This window comes from Perognathus longimembris, chromosome 23 (assembly GCF_023159225.1).
Source record: "Perognathus longimembris pacificus isolate PPM17 chromosome 23, ASM2315922v1, whole genome shotgun sequence".
Taxonomy (NCBI): Eukaryota; Metazoa; Chordata; class Mammalia; order Rodentia; family Heteromyidae; genus Perognathus; species Perognathus longimembris.
In genome coordinates, this window is record NC_063183.1 from 30,330,919 (window position 1) to 30,351,187 (window position 20,269).

The 20,269-nt window shown below is 40.2% G+C and overlaps 1 protein-coding gene across 2 annotated transcripts in view; it reads left to right on the forward strand.

The window, feature by feature from the left end:
- Window positions 1-20,269, forward strand: part of Spg11 (SPG11 vesicle trafficking associated, spatacsin) — a 55,455-nt gene that overhangs the window by 324 nt on the left and 34,862 nt on the right. For both annotated transcript variants that reach the window (XR_007208783.1, XM_048332286.1), the window contains exons 2-14: window positions 2,627-2,808; window positions 4,991-5,215; window positions 7,027-7,228; window positions 7,785-7,922; window positions 9,070-9,512; window positions 10,952-11,097; window positions 12,661-12,793; window positions 14,378-14,533; window positions 14,940-15,115; window positions 17,154-17,330; window positions 18,309-18,380; window positions 18,611-18,738; window positions 19,020-19,195. Coding sequence is in view for 1 of the 2 variants with exons in the window: in XM_048332286.1 (XP_048188243.1) it covers window positions 2,627-2,808; window positions 4,991-5,215; window positions 7,027-7,228; window positions 7,785-7,922; window positions 9,070-9,512; window positions 10,952-11,097; window positions 12,661-12,793; window positions 14,378-14,533; window positions 14,940-15,115; window positions 17,154-17,330; window positions 18,309-18,380; window positions 18,611-18,738; window positions 19,020-19,195 (2,354 nt within the window). In the remaining variant the exon portion in view is untranslated. The remainder of the gene's footprint in view (window positions 1-2,626; window positions 2,809-4,990; window positions 5,216-7,026; window positions 7,229-7,784; window positions 7,923-9,069; window positions 9,513-10,951; window positions 11,098-12,660; window positions 12,794-14,377; window positions 14,534-14,939; window positions 15,116-17,153; window positions 17,331-18,308; window positions 18,381-18,610; window positions 18,739-19,019; window positions 19,196-20,269) is intronic.

Sequence of the window (20,269 nt, forward strand, 5' to 3'; positions counted from 1 at the left end):
GAGAGCGGGGACGTGTGGGCCGGGACAGGGGTGACAGCTGAGGGGTGGGGGGGAGATGCTGAAGCGAGCCTTTCCCTCCCCCATTCCCCTCTGCCCCACCTGTGGCCCCACCTGTGGGGGGTGGGAGGGGTGGGCGGAGACCCCTGGGCGGTGGCTGGAATGGGAGTTCGTTCTTTAAACACAGGTGGATGGTCACAGGGCGATTGCCACTGCTGAGTTCATTTTCTTCATGCAGAGAAGCAGCCGGGTGGAAATCGGCCTTGCGGCGTTCCCAATTGCTTTTATTCTTAAATTTTGGTTACTGACATAACATTTTCCTGCACAAGCCTTTTTTTTTTTTCCCCCTTCAGAAGTCTGGGTTGACTGTCACTGAATCGAATTTATTCAATGAATAGTTATGCGGTTGTGTGCTTTTTTTTTTTTTCTTTTTTGAGACAAGATACATCGTATATAGCTCAGGCTGGCATGGAAGTGGCTACCCTCAGCCCTGGACTGTTTCTTACATATGAGATGCCCATGATTTGAAGGCTCATAGAGGCATGTAGTTAATAGGCTAGTTTTCAAACTTCTGTAATTCTCCAGTACTTAAAAGCTGAGATGTGGAGTAGCCAAGAAGTATCTCACCTCAGAGTAATCTTCAGGTCCTATAAAAAGCACTTAGTAGAGATGAGTAAGTCAGTGAAGGCAGCCACAACTTGTGTTTGCCTTTTCTTGGTCTCTACTTGCTAGGAAGAGCCATACCTCAGTAGAAATTTATTCAGCTGTGTTGTAATCATGAATGCTGCCTGGTAAAGGGGTGGGCTAGGTGTAAAGGAAACAGAACTCTGTATCCTATAGGAAAACCTATTGAGATAAGACATTAAGCAAATAACACAAGTATTCAGATATCAGTTCCTGAAATTAAGAGATGAAGAGAACCAAAAACTGCTGTTTAACTCTTACTGAAATAAAACCAAATTTTAATGCAGTTAAAATGTTCAGAGCGGGGGTGGGGGGGCTGGAACATGGCCTAGTGGCAAGAGTGCTTACCTCCTATACATGAAGCCCTGGGTTCCATTCCCCAGCACCACATATACAGAAAATGGCCAGAGGCGGTACTGTGGCTCAAGTGGCAGAGTGCTAGCCTTGAGCAAAAAGAAGGCAGGGACAGTGCTCAGGCCCTGAGTCCAAGGCCCAGGACTGGCCAAAAAAAAAAAAAAAAAAAAAAATTCAGAGCAGGAAACAAGGACAAGTTTATAGTACTTTCCTCAAACTATATAGATCTTTTTATATGGTTGATTTATTTTCACTGAAAAATATCTCCGTCTTTCCATATGGCAGTATAATTTCATGTGGTAGATTTTAATTTTATCACAGTATTCTACCTTTTAGATATCCACCCTCCCCCAAGTCTGGCGCTGTACTAGTTGAGTCACACCTCTTTTGTGTGTGATTATACACATGCCAGTATTAGAACTTGAACTCATTGCCTCACTCAGGTGTTTTGCTCACAACTGTTACTTTACTACTTGAGCTGTATCTTCAGTCTGGCATTTTACTGGCTTCAAGCTGTGATCCTCACATCTCAGCCTTTGGAATAGGATTATAGTGGTTAGCCACCAGTGCTTGGCTAAAAAAAAGGAAGGTTTTAAAGAGAGGGTGAAACATCACCACGGCAGATTTAGATAATCTCTTTCTATTGTAGTTTCCAGATTTTAGCCTTTTTTCATTTACCCTTAGTACAGGATCTTGTTACATAGCCCCAGTTGACCTCAAAGTCATTGTAGTCTAGGGTGGCCTTGAATTCATGATCCTCTATCCTTGGCCTCCCAAGTGATAGACATGAACACCACCATATCTAGCCTTTTACTTATTTATTTTAAAGACAACTCACTGTGTTGCCTAGGCTGGCCTCTGGTTCCTAGTTTTGAGCCATCTTCCTGTCTCAGCCTTCAGAGTAGCTAGGGCTATGGATACCATCATGCCTGGTTTGGGTTTTAATTTTATTTTACAACTATAATTTGAAGTGATAGCATCATTGGTTTCTTGCCATTCTTGTTAGCTAGTATTGGCATTTGCTTTAAGATCAGAAAAACTTGCTGTCTAGTATGTTAGTCACTAGCTACATATGGCGGTTACTACTTGGTAAGGTTAAGAAAAATAGCTCCTAAATTGAACTACCTATGTACTTTTGCATACATCTGGCTATTTACAGGCTACTGTGAGTAACGTGGATACAAAACGTTTCCATTATCACCAAGTTCCATTGGACAGAGTTGTTAAAACTATCTAGAGATGCAATGAATTGCGTTACTTTTTAAAGTCCTCTAAAACACCCTGGGAAACTTTTATTGTGAGTGGCACCTCATAAATTATATATTTGATTGTTAGCACATCTCAATGATTTTTTTAAAAACATACCAGTCAGGATTTAAGTTGTAAAAAGAGGCATCATTTCTTGATCTGTGCCCACCTTTTAATACCCGCTCTTAGCTCCTCTGCTAGTGAGGAGGGACGGAAGGGAAAGGAAAACAGTTTGTATTCTCAAGTCGGAGTGCAGAATTAAGGCCATGTGAACTAAATTGCCTTGCCCTTCCATTGCTGTGATTATGGATATAAAATATAATAAATCTATACTTGTTTCCAGCTTTGTCTGGGAGGATTCTCATGGCAGCAGATCAACAGACAAGCCCAAACTGCTTGCCCTTACTGAAAATGATGAACTGGTCATATACGAATTTAATTTGAAAGATGGGAAATGTGACGCAGCCGTATTACACAGCTATTGTGGGAAGACCCTGGAAAAACTCCTTGAAGACCAAGATGTCAGTAAGTACCTACCACAGGTGTGCTTCCGGTGTGTGAATTTCTTTTTTCTTTTTTGGCTGTAGTGGAGTTTGAACTCAGTGCCTCAAGCTTGATAAGCAGGCACTCTACCACTTTAATTACATCTCAAGTCTCTTTTTGCTTTAGTTATTTGGAGTAGGTATTTTGTTTTTCCTTGGGCCTGTCTCACATTGCAGTCCTACCATCTCTACCTTCCTGAGTACCTGGAATTATAGGCGTGTGCCACCAAGTCCAGCTCAGTATATTTAAATGCGTGACACTAGCATGTACTTTATATTTTTTTGAGAAAGATTTTCACTATGTTGCTCGAGCTAGCCTTGAACTAACGATCCTCCTGTCTCAGCCTCCAGAGTACTGAGATTATAGGCCTATGTCACCAGACTGTCACATATTTTTATGTATCTCATAAAATTTTTAAGAGATGAAATTGGAGAGTTATATTGTTGTTCAGTGTGGATTGTTGACCTGCACTCACCACGTGGGGCCATTAAGACTTGAAATATGGTTAGTATGAATAAAGTTCAGTTTTTTTGTGGCACTAGGATTTGAACTCAGGTCTTTATGCTTGCTAGGCTGGCACTCTACTGTTTCAGCCAATAAAGTTGTACTTTAAAAAAAATTATGTATTAGCTGGGTGACAGTAGCTTTGTAGCAGTAGCCTGTAATCCTAGCTACTCAGGCAGCTGAGATCTGAGGATCAAAATTTGAAGTCAGCCTGGGCAGAAAGTCCATGAGACTCTCATCTCCAACAAACTACTCAGAAAAGGCTGACAGTGGTGTTATGGCTCAAGTGGCAGAGCACTAGCCTTGAGCAGAAGAAGCTCAGGGACAGTGACTGGAAAAAAAAAAAAAGTATTTTTTTTTGTACTTTTTTAATTTTCTTTTTTTTTTTTAATTTTATTTTTCTTTATTGCCAGTCCTGGGGATTAAACTCGGGCCTGGGCACTGTCCCTGGCTTCTTTATGCTCAAGGCTAGTGCTCTATCACTTGAGCCACAGCCCCACTTCTGGCTTTTTCTGTTTAGGTGGTGCTGAGGAATCGAACCCAGGGTTTCATGCATGGAAGGCAAGCACTCTACCGCTAAGCCAGATTCCCAGCCCCCTTTTTTTTGTACTTTCAAAACACTTATTTATTTATTTTTTTTGGCCAGTCCTGGGCCTTGGACTCAGGGCCTGAGCACTGTCCCTGGCTTCTTCTGGCTCAAGGCTAGCACTCTGCCACTTGAGCCACAGCGCCACTTCTGGCCGTTTTCTGTATATGTGGTGCTGGGGAATCGAACCCAGGGCCTCATATATACAAGGCAAGCACTCTTGCCACTAGGCCATATCCCCAACCCCCTCAAAACACTTATTTTTGCAGTGCAGTTTCATGAACGTTAGGCAAGTCATCTGCCACGGAGCTATAATATCCTTGGCATAAAGATGAGCTCCCTCACCCCCACCCCATGGTGATTAGGATTGAACTTGACTTCTGGCAAGCATTCTATCCTTTTGCTTTTAGTTTTTTGTTCCCCCCACCCCCCACCCCAAGTCTTGTCCTAACTTTGCCTAGGCCGGCTTTGAACTGTGATACTCTATGTAGTGATATGCCTCATAAAAACAAAAATGTGATACATATACCAGATTTGAAGATTTAGTGTTCAGAAGGAAAGTAAAATGTTTCATTGTTATTCTTCATACGGAATAGATGTTGAAATAATACTTCAAGTATAATGAGCTAGGTAGTACAAAATAAGATTATTTCACCTGTTTCTTTGTTGACTGCTAGCCATGTTAAATCATGTATGTTTATTTGACAGTGCTGATCCAGACTACAGTAGACTTAACAATATGTCCTGTCCGAATAGAGCAGATACTAAATATCAAGACTGCCTCTCTCTATTTTTTTAAGCAGTTTCTAGATTATAAGGTTAAGTCTAATAGTTCTTATTAAGCCTCATAGGTAAATTGGCTAATCTAATCAGACTCTTCTAACTCTGACCATAAACAGAAGGAACCAGCGACATTGTAGGCAATCTTTATTCTACCACTTGCTTGCATCGGTACAGACAATAACTGTTGGAATGAGTGGTTTCTTTTATGTTTTACCTGTTTTCTGTTACAAGAGTTCACCAATAGTAAAATTGTGAACATTCAGTTTGAAATAATATCTTTCTGTTTCCTAGGTATTTCCTTACTGTCATTGAGAATTCTATCATTTCACAGTAACACATCGTTTGTGTTCATCAACAAGTGTATGATCCTACATGTTGTATTTCCTGAGAAAGATGCAGACATTGGAGTACTCAACTGTTTCACGCTACCCTTGCCCAAACAGACAATGGACACAATTGTCGACATCCAGCTGTGCAAAGGAATTCTTTTCATTTTGAGTAGTTTAGGCTGGATCCGTATCCTTGGCAGTAAGATGTTTGATATGTAGGGGCGTACAGTAGCTAGAAAGATGAGCCTTTTAGGCTTTTGGTTTAAAGGGCTAGGATGTATGGAGAGTGGTTAGTTTTATAGTAAGACTTTTCAGGGAAACCATTCTTATAAGGTTAAAATACTCAACCATATCACTTTATATTTTCTTTTCTTTTCTTTTTTTTTTTTTTTTTTTGCCAGTCCTGGGGGCTTGGGACTCACGGCCTGAACACTGTCCCTGGCTTCTTTTTGCTCAAGGCTAGCATTCTACCTCTTGAGCCACAGTACCTCTTCTGGCTTTTTCTGTGTATGTGGTGCTGAGGAATCGAACCCAGGGCTTTGTGCATGCTAGGCAAGCATTCTATTGCTAAGCCACATTCCCAGCCCCTCACTTTATATTTTCTTTTTTTTAATTTTGTTTTTGATGGTACTGGGGCTTTAGGCCTCATGCTTGCTAGCAGGCAAGCATCCTACCTATCTCTCAAGCCATATACCCAGCCCATTTTGCTTTGTTTACTCTTTTTTTGCCAGTCCTGGGCCATGGACTCAGGGCCTGAGCACTGTCCCTGGCTTCCTTTTTGCTCAAGACTAGCACTCTGCCACTTGAGCCACGACGCCACTTCTGGCCGTTTTCTGTATATGTGGTGCTGGGGAATCGAACCCAGGGCCTCATGTATACGAGGCAAGCTCTCTTGCCACTAGGCCATATCCCCAGCTCCTTATATTTTCTAATGTATAGATGTATTTTAGAATCATCCTAGAAGAAAATATTAGTGCTTTCTCAGGTTTTTGGCATGAAGTGAGTATCCAGCAGAGACTTTTTTTTATTAAAATTAAATTTTATTGATAAGGTGTTGTGCAAAGGGGGTGCAGTTACATAATAAGGCAGTGAATACATTTCTTGTGATATCTTAAACCCTCATTTTTCTTTCCCTTCCCTAGATCAGGTGGGCATATATACAATATCTAGTGTATCAAAATCATATACAGTAACCACATAGGGTATGCCACAGGAAATTCACCTAGAACTTTAAAGATAACGTCAACAGTAGAATCCTCCTGTGTCCTCTTAGATTTGTTTTTGCTTCTCCTCGTCTTATATGATCATGTGTACATAGCTGCTGAGCTATTGTGATCCACTGATGGGTTTATTCTAGACCTTTTTATGTTTAGTAGTTGTTTGGTTTTAGATACATAATGTAAAGTCACTGACCCAAACAAGTGGAAATACCATTTGAAAAGAAGTTTGGTATTTTGCAGACCTGGTCTCTACTGTCCTCCAACCTCCCTAACAGTCATATATCAAGAAAACCATGCCCCTTTGTTCTCTGTGTTCTAGGCTAGAGACTTGTTTCTTTATTTTTCCTTTGGAGACTGTCTTGCTATGTAGCCCAGGCTGGCCTTGAATTCCTGATCTTCCTGCCTCAGTCTCAGCTGAGATTATTCATGTCTGCCATCACATCTGGTTTGAGCAAGTACTAATGAATAAACTCTGTATTATGCCATTAACTTCACTCATTTTATTATGAGATGGAGACCTGCTTCAGTTTCCAGTCTTCCTCGTGTAATTATGCCTAATAATCTATACAACCTTTAGAGTTGTACAGCAGTGATGTCTACATGTAGCACTGTCCAGCCTGAGTTTTTAGTGGTTGTGTAATTGATGAAACTGATCATTTCTTTGTTCTTTCTTTTTGTTGGTACTGATACTTGAACTTGAGGCCTCATACTTGTCGGCAGGTGATCTATTACTGACTTCTGTGCCCCAACTGGTATTTATCTTTAACTCTTAACTCAGATATTTTTGATACTGTGGAAGGCACAGATGTAGCTCGTGTGGATTTAGCACTTCTCCAAGAAGTTATGAATAATCAGCAGCAACAGGAACCAGCCAAGATTTCTTCTTTTACCTCACTGAAAGTGTCTCAAGACCTGGATGTTGTGGTTCTTGTCAGCTCCTCTAACTCTGCAATTGCACTTAACTTAAACTTGTATTTCAGGTATGTAGTTAATTGCAGTTTCTAATTTAAGGTTAATAATTAGAGACATAGAAGGTAAAAATGTACTTGCTAGCTTTTTTCTTCGCAGTTAGATCATGTTACAGCTATAAAAATGTATATAAATGACTGGTGGACTATGTATTTTTACATTGTACATGAAAGTTTTTATACTAGTGTGATATTTTATATGGTTTATGTTATATACATTTTCCAAAGCAATCTGGCTTGTACAGCATTAATAGCTCCTCTTTGTTAAATGCCTTCCACTCAACTCATGTCCTGCAGTAGAGTTAAAGAGAAATGGGACTTACCTTGCTGTTAGAATTGCTGCTTTGGGGGTTGGAGGTGGTGATAGAGTGCTAGCCAGTGAGTGAACGTGGCAGGTACTGAGTTTGAATCCCAGTCTCGGATTTAAAAAGAAAAGACTTGGTGCTTTTATGACTTGGAATCCTGGTTTTATCAGAAGTCACATTCCCCTTAAAGACATTTGCCAAGATGTATTGTTAGTTTTTTCTGGCTGGGGATTTACTATAGCTATTATTATTTTTAAATGTAGGCAATATCCAGGACACCTACTATGTGAAAGAGCACTAGAAGACCTTCCCATTGAAGGACCGAAGGGGATAGATGAAGATGATCCTGTTAATTCTCTCCACAACATGAAACTGACCAAATTTTCCTTCCAGGTGGATAGGTACACAATCTTTTAGGATTTTGTTTTCTTCTTTGTTTTTTTTCCTTTAATGCTGATGCCATACTTTCCCATTAAAGGTCTTCCTCCCTCTCCCCCCAGTGAAAGGTCTTTACATGGTAGGTACTTAATTTTTGGGCCTGAACACTGTCCTGGCTTCTTTTTGCTCAAGGCTAGCACTCTGCCACTTGAGCCACAGCGCCACTTCTGGCCATTTCTATATATGTGGTGCTGGGGAATTGAACCCAGGGCTTCATGTATATGAGGCAAGCACTCTACCACTAGGCCATATTCCCAGCCCAGGTACTTAATTTTGTTTATTTATTTATTTATTTTTTGGCCAGTCCTGGGCCTTGGACTCAGGGCCTGAGCACTGTCCCTGGCTTCTTCCCGCTCAAGGCTAGCACTCTGCCACTTGAGCCACAGCGCCCCTTCTGGCCGTTTTCTGTATATGTGGTGCTGGGGAATCGAACCTAGGGCCTCGTGTATCCGAGGCAGGCACTCTTGCCACTAGGCTATATCCCCAGCCCCAGGTACTTAATTTTGAAAGAGCATATTTTGTAGAGCCACAGTTTTCTTCTCTGAGCCAGAGTGTAGCCATTCTGCTCTACTGGTAGGAAATCTTGGGGCAGGATGCAAATTAAACAAGATCTGAAAGTCCCTGCTGTCCTCAACTACAGAATTTTTCTTACTTAATCCTAAAATTCATAATTATGCTTTTAGTTCTAGTGTTTATTTAGTAGCCTTTTATCTTTATTTATCTGTATGTGAAGTGTTATACATAATTATTTGTGGGCATTTAAACTTTTTTTTTTTGCCAGTCCTGGGGCCTGGGACTCAGGGACTGAGTGAGCACAATCTCTAGCTTCTTTTTGCTCAAGGCTAGCACTCTACCCCTTAAGCCACAGCACCACTTCTGGCTTTTTCTGTTTATGTGGTGCTGGGGAATCGAACCTAGGGCTTCATGCATGTGAGGCAGGCACTCTACCACTAGGCCATATTCCCAGCCCAAACTTCATTTTCTTTTTATTATTAAAAAATGCTACTGAATAAACTTGTAAAAAGATGAAGAATGAAGAACATCTTTCTCCTGGCTTGGTGTTTTAATGCCATTGACTGTAACCAGTTTAAGTGCTAACTTGTCTTTCAGATCGTGGAAGGCCCAGCTGTCATCACTGAGTGAAACCACAAAGAGCTCCAAACTGGAGGTTTCCTGCCGTGCTCCCTGGTTTCAGGATGTTTTACATTTGGAGTCCCCTGATAGTCATAACACCAGACTACCAAACTGGCCTTTTGTCCCTCAAAATATGATGTGTGGTCATTATAACCTGCCCCAGAAAGACCTTGCCAAGACCAGTGCTCCAGGAAGATCATGGAAGATAATACACCTCAGTGAACAAGAGCAACCCGGAGAACTGAAATGTGTATCTGTAACAGGCTTTACTGCACTATTTACTTGGGCAGAGGAAACTGCTGGCTGCACCATTATCCTCTGGGATTTGGAGACCCAGAGCATGCAGTGTATTTCCCTTGGCCAGAAGTGTGTTCCTGTAGACAGTAGTGGAGACCAGCAACTGTGCCTTGTGGTGACTGGTGAGAATATCTTCTATCAGATTCAAATATTTTGCTAAGAGGTTTGCTTTCCTGATGTGTTTTACTCCTGCTCCTTGGTGCTAACTGGTGACTACTCTTACCTCAAAAGTGGTAATCAGGAGCTGGGGATATGGCCTAGTGGCAAGAGTGCTTGCCTCGTATACAGGAGGCCCTGGGTTCAATTCCCCAGCACCACATATACAGAAAACAGCCAGAAGTGGCGCTGTGGCTCAAGTGGCAGAGTGCTAGCCTTGAGCAAAAAAAAGAAGCCAGGGACAGTGCTCAGGCCCTGAGTCCAAGCCCCAGGACTGGCCAAAAAAAAAAAAAAAGTGGTAATCATTCACAGAGGAAATATGGTATTAGTCTTTTTCTTTAAAACCAGTACTGGGAGGTGGTAGTTGAGCTCATGGCTTCATGCTTGCTCTGCTGGTGTCCTTCTACTTGAACAATGCTTCCAGCTTGACTTTTTGCATGTTATTTTGGAGATAGAATCTTTTTTTTTTTTTTTTTTTTTTTTTTTGGCCAGTCCTGGGCCTTGGACTCCGGGCCTGAGCACTGTCCCTGGCTTCTTCCCGCTCAAGGCTAGCACTCTGCCACTTGAGCCACAGCGCCGCTTCTGGCCGTTTTCTGTATATGTGGTGCTGGGGAATCGAACCTAGGTGTATCCGAGGCAGGCACTCTTGCCACTAGGCTATATCCCCAGCCCTGGAGATAGAATCTTAAACTTCTCTAGCCTTGAATCATAGTCTTCAGGCTGTCAGTCTCCTGAGTAGCTCAGATAATAGACATGGGCCAGCCCTGCTTGATGTTACTCTTGGCAACATTGTCTCATGTATTTGATCTTTAATTAAGATTTTTTTTTTTTGCTGGATGTGGTGGTTAATGCCTATAATCCTAGCTACTCAGGAGGTTGATATTTCAGGATTATGGTTCAGAGCTAGTTTAGGCAGGAAAGTCCATGAGACTCTTGCCTCCAATTAGCCACCAAAAAACTGGAATTAGAGCTGTGGCTTAAGTCACTATCCTTGAACAAAAAAAGCTCAGGGACAGTGTGTAGGCCCTGAGTTCAAGGTCCAGGACAAGAATACACACAACAAAAAAAAAAGATCTTTTTTTCTTTGAAAGAATTGCAAAAGTTTGAAGAGCAATGAAGATTTAATTCCGCGCCCCCTCCCCCCCCCGGCCTTGAACTAAGGGCTGGGTGCAGGCCTGAGCTTTTTTCAATCAGGGTTAGTGCCCTAATTAGGCTCTAGCCCTAATACATTGTTCTTAAGAGTCTTTGATTTATAAGTCATAGAAAAGCATGAATTATGGCTGTAATAATACATGATGTCTAACATTTATTTGTAATTACATACTGAAGTATTGAGTGATTAGAAGTAAAGTCAAAATCATGGATCTGAAGTTTAAATCTCTGGTAATTTTTATTTTTCCTGTAGAAAATGGGCTTTCTCTGATCCTGTTTGGTTTAACTCAAGAGGAATTTTTAAACAGACTAATGATCCACGGAAGTGCCAGCACTGTGGACTCTCTTTGTCATCTCAATGGGTGGGGGAGGTGCTCCATTCCCATCCACGCACTAGAGGTAAGAAAGAGTTCAGTGTCTTTAGGACTTCACTCTTACTTGAGGATCTGAGAATTCATTTGGTCTAGTAGCCAAAAGAACTGTAGTCTTTACGTCCTTGCTTACTCAGGTCTAGTCATTTCCTTATTCCACTTAACAGTAAAACTATTTAAGAAAGACAGTGTTGCAGGAAATGGAAGCAGCAATACCCTGAGACTAAACAAAATGAAAACAAGTCATGGAGAGCTACACAGTAATCTTTTTTTTTTTTTTTTGGCCAGTCTTGGGGCTTGGACTCAGGGCCTGAGCACTGTCCCTGGCTTCTTTTTGCTCAAGGCTAGCACTCTGCCACTTGAGCCACAGTGCCACTTCTGGCTGTTTTCTGTATATGTGGTGCTGGGGAATTGAACCCAGGGCCTCATGTATACGAGGCAGGCATCTTGCCACTAGGCCATATCCCCAGCCCAACACACAGTAATCTTTGATTCCTAAGTTATACTTCCTGCCTTTTCTATCCAGCTTTAAAAGGTGTAGCCTGAGGGCACATAGCACTTTGTAATTCACCCACTTTTTTATGGGCATTATCTTATTGTGTCTTAAAACGGCTACATGAGAGCTGGGATGTAGCTCAGTGGCAGAACACTTGCTCTGGGTTCAAGCCCTAGTACTAAAGAAAAGGTAAAGAAAAAAAAAAAAGAACCAAACAACCACTGCCACATGAGATGGATTGGGCAGTTTTTGTTCTCTTATTTTGCAGATAGACACATGGTAGTTAAGTAAGTGGCTCAGAATCTAATACCAATAAAGACAGGAACTCTTTCCTCTCTTCTTCTAGACATTGTCTCAGTATGTAGTTTAAATGCCTATAACCTGTGGTTTATCTGCCTCAGCCTGGCTGTACTACTAAAAGCAACCTACAGAGTCCGTTCTGAGGAGAGAGAAGTGATGGTGAGGCAGGAAAAGGATGTGTTTTGTGTGACCAACACTGAGTGGGACAGGCAGACTAATGTCTTAGTCTTGTCTTCAAGGAGCTAAATAATATTTTCAGAATTATATATGAGAAGAAAAGGACAGGGGCAAGAAGTTCTGTGTGGTTAAATGGTTTTGGGTTGAATGATTGTTTGCACCAGGGAAGTTGTTACCACTTGAGGGCAATTTTTATTCCTGTCCTGAGGTGAATGTCTACAAAGCTAGCTGTTCGTGGAAATTGAGATAACTAGAAAGGAGAAATAACTCAGAGAAAGAACCAGGTTAGAGAGAGAAAATGGAGTTACTTTTAGCCCCCATTGGTTCCTCCTTCAGTCACAGAGACTCACCAAAGATTGCATCATTTTCAGAGACCTCACTGGAACCTAGAAAAGATAATCTCATATCTGCTTTAGTCTTAGGTTCTAAAGTTTAAAAAAGTCTGTGTCCTACAGCTAGAGTTGTGGCTCAACTTATCTAGTAAGCAGGAGCCACAGAGTTCAAACCTCAGTATTGCCTCCCAGCCACCCCAACCGCGCCCTACCCCCCCAAACATTCTGAATCCTGGATTTAATTTTTTTATTGTAATATTTTTCTTCTGATTTCCTCCAATTTTAGGCTGGGATAGAAAATCGTCAGCTTGACACAGTAGATTTTTTCTTGAAGAGCAAGGAAAATCTTTTTACTCTGTCCCCAAAATCTTCTGTAGATGATCAGTTTCATCATGTTCCATCAAGTTTATATTTAAAAAGTAAGTAAAAGATTTCTAATTTGAACCTACCATTTTTAACACTTTTTTTTTGTTAGTCCTGGGGCTTGAACTCAAGGCCTGAGCACTGTCCCTGAGGTTTTTTTGCTCAAGGCTAGCACTCTACCACTGGAGCCACAGCGCCACTTCTGCCTTTTTCTGTTTATGTGGTGCTGAGAAACCGAACCCAGGGTTTCATGCATGCTAGGCAAGCACTCCACCATTAAGCCACAGTCCTTGGCCCTCTTAATTATTTTTAAATTAGTGTTGTTGTTGTTTTTTGTTTGTGTGGTTTGTGTTGTTGTGGAGCTTTGGACTGGGCCTGGGTACTGTCCCTGAACTTTTTTGCTCAGAAAGTTAGCACTCCACCATTTTGAGCCACAGTGCCACTTCCTGTTTTCTTTTTTTTTTTTTGTAATTTATTTATTAATTAAACAAAATTTTTTTGACAAAGTGTTGTGCAAAAAGGGACTTCCTGTTTTCTGGTGGCTAGTTGGAGATAAGAATCTCACAGACTTTCCTGGGCAGGCAGGCTTTGAATCACGATCCTCAGATCTCAGCCTCCTTGAATGGCTAGGATTACAGGCTTAGGCCACCAGCACCTTGCTAAAAATTTACTATTTTCTATGGCCCTCACAGACAGTGTGATGACCCAGAACATGGATGAAATAATTTCCCAGCAAGAGGGAATTATGGGGAAGGAAAGAAAAAAAAACAAACCCTTAATCAAATTCAGATTTTAGCTTTGCCATGTACTTTAAAAGTTATCTTCTGGGGGGTGGCTGGGGCAGGGGGACAGTACAGTAGAGACCAGGTCTGCAAAATAACAAACTTCTTTTTAAATGGTATTTCCACGTTTGGGTCAGCGACTTTACATTATGTATCTAAAACCAAACAACTACTAAACAAACATAAAAAGGTCTAGGATAGACCTGTCAGTGGATCACAATAGCTCAACAGCTATGTTCACATGATCATATAAGATGAGGATAAGCAAAAAGAACTCCAAGAGAAGGACACAGGAGGATTCTATTGTTGTTGTTATGTTTAATGTTCTAGGTGAAATTCCTTTGGCATACCACACATGGTTTTACTGTATATGATTTTGGTAAACTGGATATTGTATACATGCTTACCTGAACTAGGGAAGGGAAAGAAAAATGAGGAAGGGTGTAGCAAATATGACAGAAATGTACTTACTACCTTACTATGTAACTGTACCCCCTCTGCACATCACCTTGTCAATAAAATTTAATTAAAAAAATAAATAAAATAGAAAAAAAAAGTTATCCTCTCTGAATGTTAGTTTTCTCATCTATGTTAAGGGGAATACTACACAACCTCCTTAGGTTTTTAAAATAAAATATTCATATAATACCAAAGATATAGATGGTCAGAAAAATTGTAGTTAATAGTACTATTGAATAATTATTAGAAAAAAATTAATAAGTCTTCATGAAAGTCTTTTGAGCTTTGTAAAAATAAGTCTTTGTTTATATTTTATAATGCAGTATTGTATTTTTGGTCGTAATAATTTGGGGAGAGTAACCTAGAGTTATTCATGTTAATTTCTTTGGTTCTTCTCAGATGTGGAAGAGCTGACACCAGCATTGGACTTACTTTGTACAGCAATTAGAGAAAGTGATTCTGAAACCCAGAGTAAACACTTCTCAGAACAGCTGCTTAATCTTACACTGTCTTTCCTTAACAAACAAATAAAGGAGCTTTTTATTCACACTGAAGGTAAGAATACCAGCATGAAAGGGACAATTGTGCCATTCCTGGGTCAAGACAGAGATAAAAATGCCATTATTACTTAGAAGAACATAAAAATGGGTTCAGTACCATTTACTAATGTAGAGTAAACAATGAGTGAGTGAAAGATGTTAGTATTGGCACATAGTTGGCACAAAGACATGGGACTAGTAACTGTGAAGAGTGTGGAAAAGATTACATTAACAGCTACCTAGAAGTAGAGTAAACCCCCAAACATTGTTTGCAAAAATGATTTTGAATTTTTCCATTGTCTGGAATTCTTTGTAACAAGTCATGGCATGTTTTTTTTGCTTTTCCCATCCTCCCTCTTCTGTTTGTGTATGTGCATGTGTACACCCCTACACTTGAATTGTCACATGGGTGTTTTCCACAGAACTAGATGAATACCTACAGAAAGGAGTGAACATTTTGACAAGCTATATCAATGAACTACGAACCTTCATGATAAAGTTTCCTTGGAAGCTAACAGATATTAAGGATGAATATGTTATAAATAAAAATATCCCCACAGTGAAAGAGAGTGATACATGGGAGAAACTCTGCTGTCGGGTAAGTGTAATTTATCATTTTTTTTTGTCAGATTCAAAGGATCTGAGAAAACAACAGAAGAAATAGAATTTAGAATCTTTACACTTAGGATTTAGAATCTTGGCAAGAGTTTATTGGTTTGAGAATGTTTAGGCATGACTTCAAACATGTCTAACAGACTCTTATTTAATCTGGTATATAGATATGCTATTGCAAGGACTGCCATTTGGGTCAAACAGTTTCCTCTGAGGTGGCATTCCCCTAGCAATACTCACAAACTGGCTGCAGCCTGGCACTTTGTTTTGTCTGTTTTTGAGATTGGGTCTCAGTGTTTATCCTAGTCTGGACTTGAACTAGCTATGTATCCTAGACTGGGACTTGTGGTCTTCCTGCCTCTACCTCTTGATTGCTAGGATTATGTACTGCCCCACTTTGGACTTGTGCATCCTGCCTGGCCTTTGAATACATCCAGTAACTGGTGATTAGATCTTAAGAAACTTTTGTAACATTGTTACTTGGAAATGTACCTGACTTGAGTCCTAATCTGAAAGCTGAATTAACATGTTACCACTTAAATTTTGTGTCTAGCTTGTCTGCCTTTCTTGTCACTGTAGACACCTGCTCTATTCCTTGGGGAATGGAAGATCCCTCACCCACATGAAGAGTACTGTTACTGAAAAACCACTTAGGGCTGGGAATATGGCCTAGTGGTAGAGTGCTTGCCCTGAATATATGAGGCCCTGGGTTCGATTCCTCAGCACCACATATATAGAAAAAGCCAGAACTGGCGCTGTGGCTCAAGTGGTAGAGTGCTAGCCTGATGATTAATTGGAGAAAAGAGTCTCATAGACTTTTTCCTACCTGGGCTGCCTTTGAACCACATTCCTCAGATCTCAGCCTCCTGAGTAGCTAGGATTATAAGTGTGAGCCACTGGGGCCCAGTTCCAGTATTTCTTTTTTTTGAAGGAGAGTTACATTTTACATTGATGAAAGCTGTGGTCTCTGTCTTCCAAATCATGTTTCATGTGTACATGTGACATACATCCAGTTTTGTCCCTAGTTTGATAGTGTAGATTCATCCCTAGGTCAAGAATACTGTTCTGGGTTTAGACTTCAGTTGGGGCTTTGTTTTTCTATAACCTTCTAATATATCACTATTTAGTTCATTCTCCAAATTGCTTTCTGAATATTTTCCGTAAAAGTCTGAGTCTGATGTGAAATATGATATCTTGCTTTTAAGGTCTTCTAGTGACTCATATAAGTTTAAGATAGACTGTGACATATTCTCTCTCCCCCTTCACTCTCTCTCCTCCCCTCCCTCTCTCCTTCTTCTCCCTATGTCTCCCTTCCCGCTCTCTACCCCCCAGTGAAGGAGCTCCTGGTTTTCTTTCTTTTCTCATCTGTGATTGTTTTCTAGCTTTTCCTTCAGTTGTGTTGAATTGTGTGGAAGAGTTCTCTGAAAGTTGATTAGAGTATCGGGGGTATAGCATTGAGCTATGATTCTCCTGATATCTGCCTCATGACTAGTCAGGACCATGGGTGTGAGCCACTGTGCCTGGCTGGTTGCCCCTCTTCTGAACCCTATTCAGGATCCTGGGATACTTTTTTTTTTTTTTGCCAGTCCTGGGCCTTGGACTCAGGGCCTGAGCACTGTCCCTGGCTTCTTTTTGCTCAAGGCTAGCACTCTGCCACTTGAGCCACAGTGCCACTTCTGGCCATTTTCTATATATGTGGTGCTGGGGAGTCGAACCCAGGGCTTCATATCTACGAGGCGAGCTCTCTTGCCACTAGGCCATATTCCCAGCCTCCCGGGATACTTTTATCACAATTTTTTTCAGGCAGTACTATAATTGCTTTACGTCTTCTACCTACCAGATTTCAAGTTCTTAAAGAGCAGAGTCTATTTTAGTCAGTTTCATATACTCTGTGCCTAGCCCCAAACCCAAGCTAAAGATTTTAAATAAAGGTTCCTTAGTTAAGTGCCCAATAAATGTGTATGTCCCATGTTGATAAATAAGAAAATAAAAAGAAATTGTTTTGCTTTTTTTCCTTTTCCTAGGAAGTTATTGCCCATGCCATTTTAAACAACAAAATACCAGAGGCACAAACCTTCTTCAGGATTAACAATCATCCTGCTCATAGACTACAGGAGCTTATTAGGATAGGCCTGGATTTGGTCTTTGACAGTTTAAAGAACAACAATATAAAGGAAGCCTCTGAACTTTTGAAGAATATGGTGAGTATGTAATACATTAAAAAAAAATTTAAAGTCTCCCTTTTTTTTTTTTTATTTAAAGAAACAGTCTCAAGGGCTGGGAATGTGGCTTAGCAGTAGAGTGCTTGCCTAGCATGCACGAAGCCCTGGGTTCAATTCCTCAGCACCACATACATAGAAAAAGCTGGAAGGGGTGCTGTGGCTCAAGAGATAGAGTGCTAGCCTTGAACAAAAAGAAGCCAGGGACAGTGCTCAGGCCCTGAGTTCAAGCCCCAGGATTAACAAAAAAAAAAAAAAAAAAAGAAAGAAAGAAACAGGGTCTCTCAATATAGCCTAATGTGGCCTTACATTCACAGTGCTCACACTTGAGCTTCCTGAGTCCTGGGATCACAGGTATGCACCCCACACTCTGTGAGGCAAAGTGTTTGCTCTGGAAGACCACACATGCCAGTTCAGGCAAAGGAGCTCATTACTTGTTGGAGGACATTGTGTGTCTTTGATGTGATCCCTTAAATTACCACTTGACCTTTATGGACTCCTGGTTTGGACTTCATGTTTTAAAATTTTGCTTCATTTGGAAAAGGAAATCTTAGAAGTAGGACTCCTGAAGCTAGCTCTAATCTACATAGATGGAGTCTTCCCTCATGATGGCTTTCTGAATGTTCAAGTGGAAAGAGAAAAAATATTAGGGGTTGTTTACATCAGCCTTTAAAATTTTCAAGTGAATATGCACAGCAAGTTGGTATAGTCTTGTCTCTGTGGTAGGATAGCATTATCTTAAATTGTTCTATGTGCTGCTTTTGTTCTACCAAATGTTTTAAGCACTTTAGGATTAGTGAGTAAATCTACATAATAGGCATGGGAAAACAAATATTTGCAAGAGTAGAATATTTGCCTGCAACAGAAATACCCTGTGTCTAACGTTTATATTCAGCATGTTTATATTTTGTATTTCCATTACAAAATGTAAAATGCTTTTTGTGTGTGTGTTTATTATAGGGCTTTGATGTAAGAGACCAGTTGCTCAAAATATGCTTCTATACAACTGATAAAAATATACGGGACTTTTTGGTAGGTAAAGGTGAGACTACGTAGTTTCCTCCTTTTTTTTTTTTTTTTTTAGTAGGGTCTAAGTGTGTACCTCAAACTCATATGCTTCCCTCAGCCTCCTGAGTTCTGGGATTTTAGGGGTGAGCCACTTGGGCACCAGGCTCTTAAATGGCATCTGATACCCTGAGGCTTTTTTTTTTTTGCAAATGTGCTTAACGTTTGTGAGGTTACAGTTTCAATTTTTATCCAAGGTTGAAATTTTGAAAGAGAAAAAATACTTCTCTGAAAAAGAAAACAGAACTATAGACTTCGTACATGAAGTTGAGAAGCTTTATTCAGGACATGCTCAAGAAAGTGTGCAGATCCAGTCCCTTCCCAGGTAGTCTCACTAATTCCTCCTTTCCCTTTTCTTTCTGATTGGTTTCCTATTGATAAAATTGTAGATGGTATCTAGTTTGTCTTGTAAGCACAAATATCTCATAAGGATAAAAACTAGTATCATTAAAGGAATCGGGAATTTCCCATTATTTTGATATTTGTGCGGTCATGATCGTATGTTTCCCAAAAGTGTGGAAACATTTGAGCAGATAAAAAGGAATGCTGCCCCTCTCTCCCACCAAATAGCAAACAAGAAATTTTTATCACTGACACTGTTTCTAGGTATTGGATAATGGAGCAAGATTTTTTCAAGCACAAATCTGTTTTGGATTCATTCCTCAAATGTGATCATAAAGATGAACTTAACAAAGAAGACCATAGAATTGTGTTAAACTGGGCTCAGTGGTGGGACAGACCAACCCAAGAATATATCCTTCTTCCCAGGATGAGTCCAAAAGGCAAGTATGAGAGACTCAGGATACAAGCATATTGAGTGAACATTAAATTAGGCATTCGTGTTTGACTATGTTGGCATCTCTTCTAAAATTCCTTTGGAGAGGAAGATGATGATTCAGTTTCTTTTAAGATTCATGCTATTGTATTAAGTCATAATTTCATAATGTATTTACAGTGTGATAGTGAAAGAAATAAGTGATTGAGTTGATTCCAAGGCAGAGTTTTTAATCCCATTTTCAGAGAGTGACATTTTTATTTTTCCAAATAGTTATGAGTTTCTTCTTCTGTAGATGGGGATTCAGATTCCATAAGGACATTGGAGAACTGCAATGAGGGATGGTAATTCAGAGAATCCATGTTTATTATTTTAGATGAAGTTTTTGTTTTCTGTTTTTTGCCGATCCTGGGGCTCGAACTCAGGGTTTGGGTATTGTCCCTGAGTCTCTTTGTGCTCAAGGCTAGCGCTCTACCACTTGAACCACAGCACTGTTTCCAGCTTTTTCTGAGTAGTTTGTGGAGATAAGAGTTACATGGGCTGCCTGGGCTGGCATTGAACTGAGATCCTCAAATCTCAGCCTCCTGAGTAGCTAGGATTACAGGCATGAACCACCAGTCTTTTCTATGGAAAGAAAATGAAGGAAAGAAGAGAGTTGAATACAAAATGAAATGATCAATTTACAACTACCTGTTTCACTTTAAACACTAGTAATGAGAAACAGCTTTTCTTGTGGCTGTAGTATTGATAATAAAATGAACCATGCAAAGAGAAGCATAAAAGAATTACAAAAGTTATACAAGAAGTAGAGAACCCAGATAATTCATCCATCACATGAATTTTTTTTAATTTAATTTATTAATTGAACACAGTTTTTTAATTTTTTTATTTGTTTATTAATTGAACACAAATTTTTTTACAAGGTGTTGTGCAAAAAGGGTACAGTTACATAGTAGGGCAGTGTGTACATTTCTTGTAATATCTTACGTCCTGTTTTTCTATCCCTTCTCTAGGTCAGGTAGACATATATACAATATACAATGTATCAAGAACATAGACAGTTTTCACAGACTTGGTCTCT